The sequence below is a fragment of the Mus caroli genome, chromosome 8, assembly GCF_900094665.2.
Source record: "Mus caroli chromosome 8, CAROLI_EIJ_v1.1, whole genome shotgun sequence".
NCBI lineage: Eukaryota > Metazoa > Chordata > Mammalia > Rodentia > Muridae > Mus > Mus caroli.
Window position 1 is genome coordinate 75,870,328 of NC_034577.1, and position 14,462 is coordinate 75,884,789.

At 45.7% G+C, this 14,462-nt stretch overlaps 1 protein-coding gene across 6 annotated transcripts in view; it reads left to right on the top strand.

Annotated features, from left to right (window-relative positions):
• The window catches only part of Cacna1a (calcium voltage-gated channel subunit alpha1 A), a 293,753-nt gene that overhangs the window by 187,078 nt on the left and 92,213 nt on the right, over window positions 1-14,462 (top strand). For 2 of the 6 annotated variants that reach the window (XM_029480502.1, XM_029480507.1), the window contains exons 9-12: window positions 3,232-3,335; window positions 5,857-5,972; window positions 6,196-6,252; window positions 7,199-7,294. In XM_029480502.1, coding sequence (XP_029336362.1) covers window positions 3,232-3,335; window positions 5,857-5,972; window positions 6,196-6,252; window positions 7,199-7,294 — 373 coding nt within the window. The remainder of the gene's footprint in view (window positions 1-3,231; window positions 3,336-5,856; window positions 5,973-6,195; window positions 6,253-7,198; window positions 7,295-14,462) is intronic. The other 4 variants (XM_029480505.1, XM_029480504.1, XM_029480506.1 and 1 more) reach the window with 4 other exon arrangements.

Here is a 14,462-nt window from a genome sequence, read left to right on the forward strand (position 1 = left end):
ATGTAGACAGGGCTGGGATTAAAGGCACTTGGTTAGATTTTGAGACAGTCTGTTCTCCCTGGGTTAATCTTGCAATCCTAGGCTCAAGTCATCCTGCCTCAGCTTCCCATGTAGCTGGGGTCACAAGTATCTTGACACAATAGTTAACCTTTTCATGCTGTGTCTGGATACAGGGTGAATTATACTGTCGTGTGACACTCTTCATGGAGAGCTGTAAACAAACATCTACCCACTTCAGATAGGGAACCAAAGTATGGATACCACCAAAGTCCAATTTGGTGAAGCAATAAGTTTTACCTGGGTTAGCTAAAGAGCAAAAATGGCTCAAAGACAGCTACATCACCAAAGCCCATTCCACAATGGAGAAAACTCACAAAAGCTGAACCTTGAAGACCTGGAGTAGACTACACCTGCAGCGAGGTCAGCAGCCATCTCTCAGTGGCTCAGTGGTATGAGTCTTTCCCAAGTTACTTGACTGGACTCGGCTTCTTCCAGGCAGATCTGCTTCTAAACAGCTCAGCTTGTCTGAAAGTCTCTCAGCAGCCCTTACTTATAGTCACTTGGGAGGGAGGAGCCTAAAGAATCTGGTCAGTTTCAGGGACTTCCTAAAGCTTTTGAGTTGTTTACTTCCTGAATTTAAGGTGGTTCCCTGCAAGATGTGATCGTTCACCTCCCCTTAGAATGTTCTGTGTCTTACTAAAAAACTAAAGTGCCTAGTTTTATCTCAGAGGAAATTACTATACAACATGTATATACCATGTCTGGTTTGGAGTCACATATGCATGCTGTCTGTGTGTAGAGATTTTTTTCACTTGGCATTATTGTGGTACAGGTTCCTGTGACAGCCCACCATCAGATTAAATTCCACTCCTGTATACTGCCTCCTGATGATAGCACTCAAGCTTGTTCCCAACTTTGAGCATTCTTCACGTGTTCACTGTGAACATTCCTGTGCATACCTAGAATGAACATGGGTTAATATTTCCATCAGGTAACATCTGGGAGTGGTGTGGCTAAGGCTTGGCAATGGACAAATTAGTTTCAGTAGAAATTATTGAATTAATTCTCAGAGAAGCTGTGCTCTATCCTCTCAAAGCTTGCATTATCTTGGTATGGTGGTGTCTGGCCCTCATCCCAGGAAGGGGAATAAGGGATTTGAAGGCAGCCTGAGCGACATTCTGATACCATACCCAAGAGAAAATATGGGTATGCAGCTCCGTTCTACAGTACTTGTGTCATGTGCACAAGGCACTATGATTCAGCCCCAACAACACAAAGCAAACAAATAGCAACAAATCGTAGTGAAAAATCTTACCACCACCAGTGACTCAAATGTGGCTTGATTTGGAAATAGTCATTATGCGTGTAATTCATTACACTGGAATCAATAGGTAGATGACCCTAAACCAATATGACCAATTGTAGTGACAATTCTGGAATTTGGGTTTCTTTTAAAAACACAGAAATATTATAAGAATGCGCTTTTGTTTTAATATGGGGCTGCTTTGGACTGTCTGCAACAGCTAACTATGATTTACCTCATGTTCCAGCCGAGGCATGGTTTTGTCAGTGGAAGATAGTTTCTACAATTGCATCATGTTTGGAATTCTGGGAAATTTTGAGAAGGTATATAAATGCTAGGGCCCAAAAGGTAGAGTGGGTGGTTGTTGGTTATTCAGGGGGTAGGTTGCAGTTTACTAGTCATTGTGCTCAAAGAAGAAATAGGAAAAATAAAGTAGATTCAAAGATCTCTATCTCTATTCCTCCCCTCTATACTTCTTTATCTCCTATCTAGTGATAGGGGTAAAACCAGGGGGAATAAAGGGTGGACAAAAGAAGAACACACAAAGTAACAAAGCCCAGCTACAACTGATGTTTTTATTGAAAGGATAAATACAGCCACAAATGCACATAGGAAGCAGACCATGTTAAGATGAAGGCAGAGTTGGAGGTGATGTGACACAGTATGGTTGTAAATACACCAGATGCCTGGAGAGAGACAGGAAACACATTTTCCTCCAATCTTCAGAAGAACCAACCATGTCCACAAATTGACCTTAAAGTTTCACCCTACAGAACTGTAAGATAGATTTTCATTGTTTTAAGCTATCCAATTTGTGACTTTTGTTACAGCAGCTGCAGGACCCTAATATGCTGTAGTGTCTTTGTGTCAGCATGACCTGAAAGTCCCAGTGGTTCCACAGCTTCACTAGAGACTGGTGATGTCAATCTTTCGCATTTTAGCTTTCTTCCTATAGTATTTATGTTTACTTCTAAAGGTGAGCTTTTAAAGCCACACTTAAGAACCCTGCATTTTCCAAGTGCCCCAGGTGATCAACCACTGGGAGGATCTACCTTTCCTAGACTGTAGGAGAATCTTCTCCAGCACACAGGTCAGGCCCACAGATTTGGACATTCAAAATGCACATCTGGCTCTCCGTGACTCTGGGCAGGTTGTTTGTCATTCTCAGCCTCCATTCTAGCTTTAAAAATGCAATGGTGATTATGCAGGGCCTCAAGAAACAGAAATAGTGAATTAAATGTAGGTGAATGCATTTAGAAGGACAGGCACATAGTAAATACTCTCTTAATGCTCTTACCAATCACCTCTACAGCCAACTCTTCCCTCTCCCTTTCATCTCCCTCCTTCCATTCCTACTTCAATATTTGTCTCCATCTTTCATTATCCTCTTTCAGTTTTCTGTTCTCCATTTTAAGAGTATTCTATTTGTGGACTACTTCTCCCTGCAGAATTAGCTGGGCACTTCCTAGGGATGGTTTTGTGTTGTGGCCAGACCATGAGAGTCTGAGGCCATCCTCTAAGGGGAAATGATGACTACGTAGAAACAAATGTGGGAACTGGGGATTCATTCCTTTCTCCATTTCTGTGGTGTGTGTGTGTGTGTGTGTGTGTGTGTGTGTGTGTGTATCCTTCTCATTTCAGACTCAGGTCCAAAATCATCTTAGGCATTGCCTTGGCTCCCAGATGCCTTAAGAACTGTGTGTGACATGAGACAGCTTTGTCCTCTGGTGGTATCTTGGTGATAGCCCCCAAACATCTAAGCCTTACCTTCCATGCCCCTCGCTTGACTTCCAGAGTGCCAGGATTCTGCAAGTCTAGAACATTTGACACAGAATCATAGAGGGCATGAAGCTAACCCTACTGCTCCTTGTCAGTCCCACCTGGGCCCCACTCCAGTCTCATATGGTTTCCCTCTTTGTGCTATGCAGAGCAACGATGCCTCAGGGAACACTTGGAACTGGTTGTACTTCATCCCCCTCATCATCATCGGCTCCTTTTTTATGCTGAACCTTGTTCTGGGTGTGCTGTCTGGGTAAGTCTGCTACTCTACTCTCCATCCCACTCTTGCTAATGAATAAACTTCCTTCCTGGTTTCAGTCAGCAAGATTCTCATTAGCAGCTGCATAAACTGTAAACTGCCTGAGGCAGCCAATGAAGAAGCCCTTGTGGGTTTTCTTGTCCATTTTTTAACATCTATAATAAACTGAACACTTTGGGAGACTGGAGAGACGGCTCAGTGTTTAAGAACGCTGGCTGTTCATCCAAAGGACCCAGGTCAATTCACAGCACCGACATGGCTGCCTGACAACTGTCTGAAACTCTGGATGTGGGAATTTAATACTTTCTTCTGGTTTCTTTGGGCACAACATACCCATGGTATGCAGACATACATGCAGGCAGAACATCTATACATATAAAATAAAAGTAAATAAATATAAGAAAGAATAATTTAGAAATAGCAATACGTTGGGTTCCTCCTTTCCTGTCTTTCAAATAAGCACAGCACACAAGACATGTGTGGTGGCACCGGTCTCTGGTCCTGCATAGGAGGCTAAGCCAGGAGAATCCTGAGCTCCAACTTGTCCTGGGCTTCAGAGCAAAACCCTGTCTCAAAAAATAAAATATGGGGCTAAAGAAACGGCTCAGCAGTTAAGAGCACTGGCTGCTCTTCCAGGGAACCAAGGTTAATCCTCATGGCAGCCAATAACTATCTGTAACTCTAGTTCCAGGGACTCCAACAACCTCTTCTGATCTCCAGACACCAGACACACACATGGTGCACAGACATACATGTAAGCAAAACACCCATATATGTAAAATGCAGATAAATAAATATTTTAATTAAATTAAATAAATAAATAACAAAGTATGATACTGTGGATAGTGATGCACACATATAATGCCAGTACTCAGGAAGTTGAGGCAGGAGGATTTCTATAAGTCTACTTCATAATCAGTTCCAGGCCAAGCTGGGTTACAGGGTGAGACCCTATCTCATAAGAACAAAACACCACCAACAAATACATACATACATACACACATGCATGCACACACACACACACACACCAAAATCAAAACTGCATTTTCCTTGGAGCTGGAGAGACTGCTCTGCAGTTAAGCATGCTTACTGCTAGGCTGATCTGCTGATGAACATCTCTGACCCCAGAACTCTGGAAGCAAAGGCAAGTAGATCTCTGGAACTTCCATTCACTTCCAGACCACTCTACATAGTAAAACCCTGTCTCAGTAAAAGAGAGGGGGCCGATAGATAATTCAGCAGTTAAGAGCACTTGCTGTTCTTGCAGAGGACATGGGTTTGGTTCCCAGCACCCATATGATAGTTTACAACCATCCAGAACCAGTTCCAAGGGGTCTGGTGCCCTATTCTGACCTCCAGCACAAGGCACATACATACATACATGCAGGCAAAACACTTGTACACATATAATATATCCAAGAGAACGAAGAGCGATGAGTGCTATTGCAGAGAACCCAAGTTTGTTGCCAAACATTGGGCCGCTTATAAACCACCTGTAGCTCCACCTGTAGGGAATTTGGCATCCTCTTCTAGACTCCAAGAGCACCTGAACAAACATAGCATACACACACACACACACACACACACACACACACTCACAATTATAATAAGCATTTTAAATGCATTTTCCTAACACAAATGATCCCCAAATCCCCAAAATTAATTTTTTTAAAAGTTAATTATAAATGGACTTCATATTTCTCACCAAAGAAGTCTGGGGCACATAATGTAGCTTGGGGCTTCTAGCAGTAACCCCAGGTACTTTCAGATTTCCACTCTGCCATCCTTCTCCAAGGAATCTGCTGGCAGATAGTTCGTGTCTCAAGATGACTGCCTGATACTCATAAGGTGGCATCCCCATGATCCAAGCAGGAAAAAGCAGAGCCTATAAGAAAAGAGAATTGCTGCATGGACAGAAAGTGGAAGTGGTAGTAGCCAGGTGTTCTGAGGGTGTCAGTCAAACATGTGGCAACCATCACTGGCTCAGCTTCAAGCCCTTGAGTGCTGGCTTTTGCCTTTCTGATCCAGTAGAGACACTGAGAAGTGTGTGCACTGCCGGAAATACCCAGCCTTTACCATTAGGACTCCCTCCTGAGAGACTCCCTTCTGGGTCGAGAACCACTGCCTTTCACTGAACCCCCAAACACACATGGCCTCTAGAAATTTTCCTAACCACAGAATCTGATTTTGGTGTGGTTTTGTTGGGGGAAAATCAGTAGGATGAGTTTTTTGTTGTTGTTTTGCTCACTTTTTTTTTTCAGTTTGTTTTTAAGACAGAGTCTCATGTAGCCCAAGATGGTCTAAATCTAGCCAGGCATGGCCTTGGGCTTGTGATTCTCCTGCCTCTATCTTCTGAGGGCTGGGATAACAGGCTTGCACCACCATGTGCGGGTTGTGCTATGCTGGAGAATAACTCAGGGCTCTATGCTTGATAGACATGTAGTTACTGGGTGGACATGTATTTACTGGCTGAGCCCCATCACCATCAACTCCTGGCTTCTCTGTGATTCTGCAGGGAGTTTGCCAAAGAAAGGGAACGGGTGGAGAACCGGAGAGCTTTTCTGAAGCTCAGAAGACAACAACAGATTGAACGTGAGCTCAATGGATACATGGAGTGGATCTCAAAAGCAGGTGAGGTCCTTTCATCCTGAGTTCCAGGGGTGGACATCCCAAGCCACGGACAGCCCAGAGTCACACCTGCAAGGGAAGTTGATGGTGGGAAAAGAAAGAGGCTCCAAGTTGCTAGCCCCAGAGATTAGCAGCAAGTCTAAAATAGAGCAAGGGACCTGTGGTGCACCCCTGTAGCCCCTGGAAAGTCCTTCAGGCAGGACTTTAACTCTGCTCTTCTCCTCAGAAGAGGTGATTCTTGCGGAGGACGAGACAGACGTGGAGCAGAGGCACCCTTTTGATGGTAACTGTTCTGAGCCCAGCATGAAGGGGAATCCCAGGGGAGTGGGGTTGGCTGGAGCTGGGCACTTGTAACTGGTTCTAGAGGGTAGGATAGGCCAGAGCAGGAAGAGATGTGAGACAGGACTGTGCAAGGAAAATTGAATAATTGATTCATTGGCTTCTGGAAGGGATTTCAGAACTTCCTAAGGTGAGTGGGTCCATTCCTGACTTCCCTCTTTCTCCTTGAATCATGTGCACTGTGGCCAAAGCTTTTCTCTTCTATAAAATGGACATAATATGGCTGGTGAAATGGCTCAGTGGATGAAGGCATTTGTGCCCAAGCTTAACGATCCTAGTTCCATTCCCAGAACACACACACACACACACACACACACTGCACACACACTGTCCTTGACTAATATGGTCCATTCCAACCATTCCCAAAGCTCAGCTGCTTCCTAGATCCCAGCTGTACCCAGTGGTGGGTGCAGTAGACAAACAGGACTGAAGAAATGGCTCCGTAATTAAGAGTACTAGCTGCTCTTCCAAGCACCTGAGTTAAATTCCCAGCACTCACATGGTGGATCACAACTTTTTATAACTTCAATCCCAAGGAATCTGGCGCCTCCTTCTGGCCTCTGTGTGCACTGCACATGTGCTGCATAGACAACACAGGCAAAACACCCATACACATAAAATAATAATCATTAACTAAAGTAAATAATAAAAACAGAACAGATTGAAACTAGTGTTTCTGAGCCTGGACTGTGGACTCAAGCTGAACAGTACTAGTCTTTTCTGGACTCCTTAAAGCAAAGCCGCCTCACCTTCCCCAGCAGTAGCTTGTACGTGTGTAGAGTGTAGTGTGTAGAGAGTGGCATGCTGTGGCATGGCAGTACAGGTGTACAGTGGTCATGACATCCTGGCATAAAAGGGTAACACCGTCTTCTCTCGCCATGTTTCCCTTGTTGGAGCTCTTCGGAGAGCTACTCTGAAGAAAAGTAAGACGGACCTGCTCAACCCTGAGGAGGCCGAGGACCAGCTGGCCGACATCGCGTCTGTGGGTAAGTCCCTCTCTCTGCATCAGTCACTGCCCATCACCCAAGAATGGGAGACTGAGTCCTAGGGGCCAGGTGGCTGGGTGTGGGCCTTAAACTGCTTCTCACCCTGTCAGAGTGGGGCTTGCATCGTGATGAGAACAGCGACCTTCCCTTGGCCTTTCCAGTTTATTTGGATTTTTGGATGTGTTTCGTTTTTCATACCTGGCTGGATCCTGTCCCTAATACCATTGTAGTATCTCAACTAAATGAGCCCCATGAATCTCTTTTAAAGGTGTACTTGTTTCCGTATTTTATGTATATGAGCACTCCATTTGCCTGTGTGACTGCTTGACAGAAGCGGGCACCAGGCAGAAGAGAGCATCAAATCCCAGTGCTCTTAACCACTGAGCCATCTCTCCAGCTTCCACAGATCTCTTTATTGTACGTGTAAATCCAAACTCTACTCATTTATATCCAGCTCCAGTCAGAGAGCAGGCTCCCAGTTATCTTGGCTAAGTCCACTACAGCCGAGTGCCCCATTCCCAAATACTGGCGTAGCAGGGCGTGGTGGCGCATACCTTTCTCTCAGCACTCCAGAGGTGAGGGCAGCATGCACTACATAAGGAGCTCCCAACCAGCCATGAGACCCTGTTTCAAAAACAAACAAACGTAGCACAGCAAAAGTCCTCTGTACCTGAACTGTTTCCGACTCCAGGTGTTTCCAGATTTGGGGATATTTTCGTATATACCAGGTGGTATCTTAGGCACGGGACCAAAGTCTAAAACCAATCTTCATTTATCTCTCAGACACAGAGCCTTAAAGGTAACCTCCTTTAAAACCACTTTTGTGTGAGCAGGTGTGTGGTGCATGTATTTAGTCCCATGACATGGGTCTCTGAGTTCCAGGATAACAAGAGTTACATGGTGAAACTCTGTCTAAAAATGGTATTAATAATAACAATAATTAATTGATGTTGTTGAAAGGAGAGATTTTTAAACACAATTTTGTTCAGGAAATAATGCAGATTTTTAAAGTTTTTTTATTTATTATTTTGTTGTGTGTGATGTATCGGGGACGGTCCCACATGCCACAATAGTGTTGTGGATGTCAGAGGACAAGTCTGGAGTTCTGAAGCACTTTAGCCTTCTTTCCACACTTGGTGTTGTCTGGTGTGCAAAGGCTTGGCACTGGGAGCACGCTGCCCTTAGATGTTCGGATTCGGAACGTCCGTCTGGGGTCACTGGCTAATGATTTGAGAATGAGTACTGGGTTCAGCACAAGACAGAGGCAGGGTTCCCATCCATGTGAAAGTTCTCGCCCCACGAGAATACACATTAAAAGGAGATTTGGGGCTGAGGGGATGGCTCAGTAAAGAAAGTGCTTGCTTCAAAAGCACAAACACCTAGTCAAAGTGCTAGGACAGAGTGGAGCACATTTGTAGTCCCAGTGCTGACAGGAGACTCACTGGCCAGCCAACCTAGCTTAACCAGTGAACTCCAGGCCAGTGAGAGACCCCAACACAAAGGGATGTGGGTGGTATCCCGAGGATGCTACTACCTCAGGCTGTCTGTCCTACAGCCTCTATGCAGACATCTGCCCACACAGACACTAACATGGACACAAAAGCACACGCGTGTGCGCTCGAACACACACACACACACACTAGACAAAACTAAAGGGAGTAGCAAGATGGATTGGTAGATAAAGGTGCTTGCTGCCACGCTTGACCTGAGTTAGATTCCCCAGGACCTACATGGTCAGAGAAGGCTTCTCAGAGGAGATGCCATTTGGGTTGAGAACAGAAGGCTAGCACTGGGGACACTGGGAGGAGCAATGGGTACCAATGCATGCACACCCCTCTAAGATCGCCCACGACCATCTTTCCTCTCCGCAGTGGCTCTACAGAGGATGTCTGCCTCCTAGCCAGTCACTCTGAGTAGGAACCCTGCTGTGCACATTCACAGTGCCTCCCCACACCCTATGGGCGTGCTCCCGGGATAATTACAGGATCAAAGCTATGAATGATTTCCCAGCTCCTTACTCTCTAAGCCACTGAATAACAGGACACTCATTCATGAACTTTTAAGGGACACAGACTCTCACTGGTCCCCACCCTGGCTCTTGCACATTCCCTTTGCCAGTTAAGGATGCTTGTAATGCTATTTTGAAGCTTGCTTTCCACTTCTGGCCAAAGCACGCTTTTTGTTTATAGTGACTGTTACTTCCGTTTCTATTTGTGGGCGCACCTGGTCATGTCCTCTGGGTAGGTTCTGCAGACGTCTGTTTCTTCTTCATGTATTCAGTCAGCATTGGCCTTGAGGACTCATTCTAGAGTTTTTCTGTCTGCGTCCTCCTCCCCCTCCTCTTCCTCCCCCTCCTCCCCCTCTTCCTCCCTCTCCTCCTCCTCTTCCTTTTTTTTTCTTCCGACTCACATAGTCTCCTTGTGTGATTCTGACTGTCTTAGATCTCACAGAGATCTACCTGCCTCTGCCTCTATAGTGCTGGCATTTAAGGTGTTCACCATGCCTGGCCGTCTACTACCCCCAAACCCCTATAGACAATGGAGAGGCTACTCTTTTTTTTTTTTTTTTTTTTNNTTTTTAATATTTTTNTTACATATTTTCCTCAATTACATTTCCAATGCTATCCCAAAAGTCCCCCATAGCGCCCCCCACTTCCCTACCCACCCATTCCCATTCTTTTGGCCCTGGCATTCCCCTATATTGGGGCATATAAAGTTTGCAAGTCCAATGGGCCTCTCTTTCCATTGATGGCCGACTAGGCCATCTTTCGATACATATGCAGCTAGAGACAAGAGCTCCGGGGTTCTGGTTAGTACATCATGTTGTTCCAACAATAGGGTTGCAGATCCCTTTAGCTCCTTGGGTACTTTCTCTAGCTTCTCCATTGGGAGCCCTGTGATACATCCAATAGCTGACTGTGAACATCCACTCCTGTGGAGGCTACTCTTAAAGAGGACCAGAGTCCCAGCACTCACGTGGTGGCTACCATCATCTGTGACTCCAGCTCTAGTGGGATCAAACATTCTTTTCTGGCCGCCCCAGGTACACATACAGACAACACTCATACACATAAAGTGAGAGTAAATTTGGCCAGATGTGGAGGCTTTAATCCCAGCACTCCAGAGGCAGAAGTCGGTAGATCTCTATTAGTTTGAGGCTGGCCTGGTCTACATAGAGATCCAGGTCAGCCAAGGCTACATAATAATACCTTGTCTCAACAAAAACAAAACAACAACAACGTGTGTGTGTATGTGTGTGTGTGTGTGTGTGTGTGTGTGTGTGTGTGTGTGTGTGTGTTTTAGGCATGCACGTGTGGAAGCCAGAAGACAACTGTGGGTCCTAAAGATTAAACTCAAGTCATCAGGCTCAGAGGCAAGCCCCTTCAGCCACTGTGCCCAGCTTGCAAGCCCCACTTTTTGCTTTGTTTATCTTAACCAACATGCACCTTTGTCCCTGTTGTCGTGTACTTGGGAACCCAAGTTGAGAGCTAGTGAATTAGATGGGTGTTCACTCCTGGTGAGTTTCTGGTCTTCACCTTTCATTCTGACAGACATGAAAACTTGATCCAACCCCACGCTGACAAGGATGAGGGGAAACTGAGACTCTCGGATGCTCTTGGTGGGGGCGTAAATCTATGATGCTCCCATTTGTTTATGATATATCACTTGGCATTATTTGGTTATAGATCAATTTCTTGGCCTACTGTCTATGCAACTTTTATTATTTGTTTTCTTGCCTTTGTGGAGCTGAGGGCACAGCCGGGTGACTGACTGCCTTGGGAGTCCACTCAGCTCTAAATTCAGCTCCTTCGCCTACTGTTAATCCTCTGGCAGAATTGCTTTTAATGTTTGAATAAGTAACTGCAAAGGCCAGAGTGGGGATCACAGGAGCATTTGCTGAGAATGCACAAGACACTGGGTCCTACTCTTAGCATCCTAAAGCCAAACAATTTTAAAAGTCAGTGAGGGCTGAGGGGATAGCATAGGGGGTAAAGCCTTACCTTGCAAGTGTAAGGACTTGAATTTGAATCTCAGAGCCCATGGAAAGCCAGAGTCAGTAGCATGTGTTTGCAGCTTTAGCACATCAGTGAGATAGAAGGCAAAGATGGATGCATTGCAAGAAACTTAAAGACCAGCTAACTAGCATCAATCAACAGAAAAGAGCCGATTTCAATGGGACATACTCTAAAACACATACTCTAATACCAGCACTGGGAGGCAGAGGCAGATGGATCTTTGTGAGTTCAAGACCACACTGGTATACTTAGTGAGTTCCAGGCCAGCCAGGGCTACATAGTAAGACCCTGTCTCAAATAAACAACAAACAAAAACCCTTCACAAACAAGGTAGAAGGTGAGGATGGCATCTAAAGGTGTCCTCCATATTTGTACCATGCGTGAGAATGCATATACAAGTGTCACTTCATATATACAGAAAATTTTTTAAAGAAAAGATGTCTTTCAACTTTTTAAATGGACCCCATATCAGTCTGTAGTTTGATATCCCATGGTAGGTTTCACCCAGACAGCAAATCTGCTCAACCACTAAGGAGGGGACCCCGTGCTAACCACTAGCTTCCTAGATTGCCCAGAAGGGATATCTGAGATCCCAGAGCTCTGAGAAGGAAACTCTACGGTTGTGTTTCTTCACTGGCCCCACAGTGCTGTGAATCCCCGAGCAGGGTTTCTCACACTGAGGAGCTGACTGTGCATTGAGGAAGGGGACCTGGGCTGGGATAAAATGTCTGCTTGAAGGACAAGTTCCTTCATTGTAAGATGTGGTCAGACAACGTGTAGTAGTGTGTTACAGACTTTTAAATGGGTAGGGATGCTGGGAAGATGGCTTGGTGGCTAGAGTGCTGCCCGTGAAAGCCTGGGGCTGAGTTTCATCCTCCAGCATCCGTGTACAGAGAGTCGGGTGTAATAGTGCGTGCTAATAGTCACAATCTGGAAAAGATGGAGACAGGTGTGTCCCTGAGGCTCTCCGGCTAGACAGTCTAACCTAGAAGGCAAGTTCCAAACCCGGTCTCAAAAAAAAATGTGGATGGTACCTGAAGACCTCTGGCTTCCACATGCACATATGTACATGGGTACACACAGGCAGAGGCAGTAGATCTTTGAGTTTGAGGCCAGCCTGGTCTACAGAGTGAGTTCCAGGACAGCCAGGGCTACACAGAGAAACCCTGTCTGGGAAAGAAAATAAAAAAGAACTCAAAATCATGTAAGTTTGCACATGTGTATGAGTGCACGTGCACACATGCGCCCACACAGGCCAAGAGACAAAGTGTGGGTGTATTGCTTTCCTATCCCTCACACACATCTGAGGTCATCAACTTGTAAGGAGGGAAGGGTGGTTCCAACTCATAGCTGGGAGGTTCCTGTCGACTGTCATTCATTTCTGTCCCCTTTGTGTGGCATAAGCAGCTGCTTCTGTCATAGCAGCAGGGAGCAGAGAAGGAGGTCAGAAGTCAGGGCAGGAACTCAAGGCAGACGCTGGATGGGCCATGGAAAGGTGCTGCTTACTGGCTTGCTTCCTCTGGCTTGCTCAGCCTGCTTTCTTATAAACCCCAGGACCACCTGCTCAGTAATAGCATTGCCCACAGTGGGCTGGGTCCTCCCTCCCACACCAATCTCTAAGAAAATGTCCCCACAGGCTTGCCTACAGGCCAATCTTATGGAGACATTTTTCTCAACTAAGATTCCCTCTTCCCAGATAAGTCTACATTTGTCAAATTGACCGAAAACCAACCAGCACATCCCTCTAGGCCCATCTCATAGTGCCTGTCACCTCCCATTTACGCTAAGAGGCTGCTAGCATTTAAGATGCAAACCAACACTGTAAAGTAATACACATGGTAACTGGCACAGGCCAGCCGTTCTACAGTGTAGACGACATGCTACAGTGTAGACATGCTTCAGACTGCCTGCAGAGGCTGCAGACAGCACAATAGCAGGACTGCTCACTGCCTTTGTAAGACTGGCTCCAATCTCAGCACCTACATAGGAAAGTTCACAACAGCCTCGCTCTAGTGTATCTGACATCCTCTGCTGGCCTGTGTGGGCACAAACACACACACATGTACACATGCATGCACATGCACAAATGTACATAAAAATAGTAAAATCCAATTATGTAATCCACATTTATCTTCAATTTGTATCTACTTGTATAAAATGTAATTTAAAAAAATTTTTAGATGTAATTATTTTTTAAAGGCGGGGGCCATGGCTCAGTAATACTGTGCATGCTTACTGTGTACAAGGCTCTGAGTTCCAATCTTGACACTGTCAAAAAAGTAAAGAAACAAAGGAATAATTAAGACACAGACATAGAGCATGTGAGAAGCGGGAGGCCTCTGGGGTAGAGGTCTCCATCACGTCTTACGTTTGGGGCCTGCAGAGATGCTTGAGGTTTTAAAGCACAGGGTGAACCTGAATTCATTTCCCATACCCACACCAGGTGGTCATGGCCACCAGTAACCCTAGTCTTCTTCTGGCCTCACGAGCATCTGTACACGCATAGCATGCGCACGCGCACACACACAAACATAAACACACTCCACATGAAAATAAATATTTATTTTTAGATATTTGAAAATAATTATTATATCTCATTTACATAAAATAAATGTCTAGTGTCTATGGTGTGTATACATGCAGGTGTGTGCACCCTGACACTGAGTCCTGCTGTGTCACTCACATGAGATCTGACCTCTCACCAGCCTGAAGCTCACTGACTAGCCTAGGCTGGCTGGCCAGTGAGTCTCCTGTCACAAGCACTGGGATTACAAGTGTCCTCCACTCGGTCCAGGTTTGGTGTGAGTTTTAGGGTTGAATTTGGATCTTTGTGGTTTGGGGACAAGCACTTACTGACTGAGCCATCCCGTGGCCCCAAATATCTGTTTAACATGAGTTTTCCTTGAGTGGCAGCTTTCACGTGGATGGGAATTCTGCCTCCTTCTTGTCCCCATCTCTGTGCCTAGTAAGAGCAGCTCCCCTGTGACCCTCCCCCAACTGAGTGTCCCTAATCTGAACATCTAAAAAGCAACAAGTTCCAAACGGCCACTTAATGCTGCAAGTGGGAAGCATTGCGCACTTGGGAAACCCAGGGTCCTGTCATCCCTCAGCCTGGGGGGGGCTTTGGAGCATGTGACTCCCAAACTGGGGATT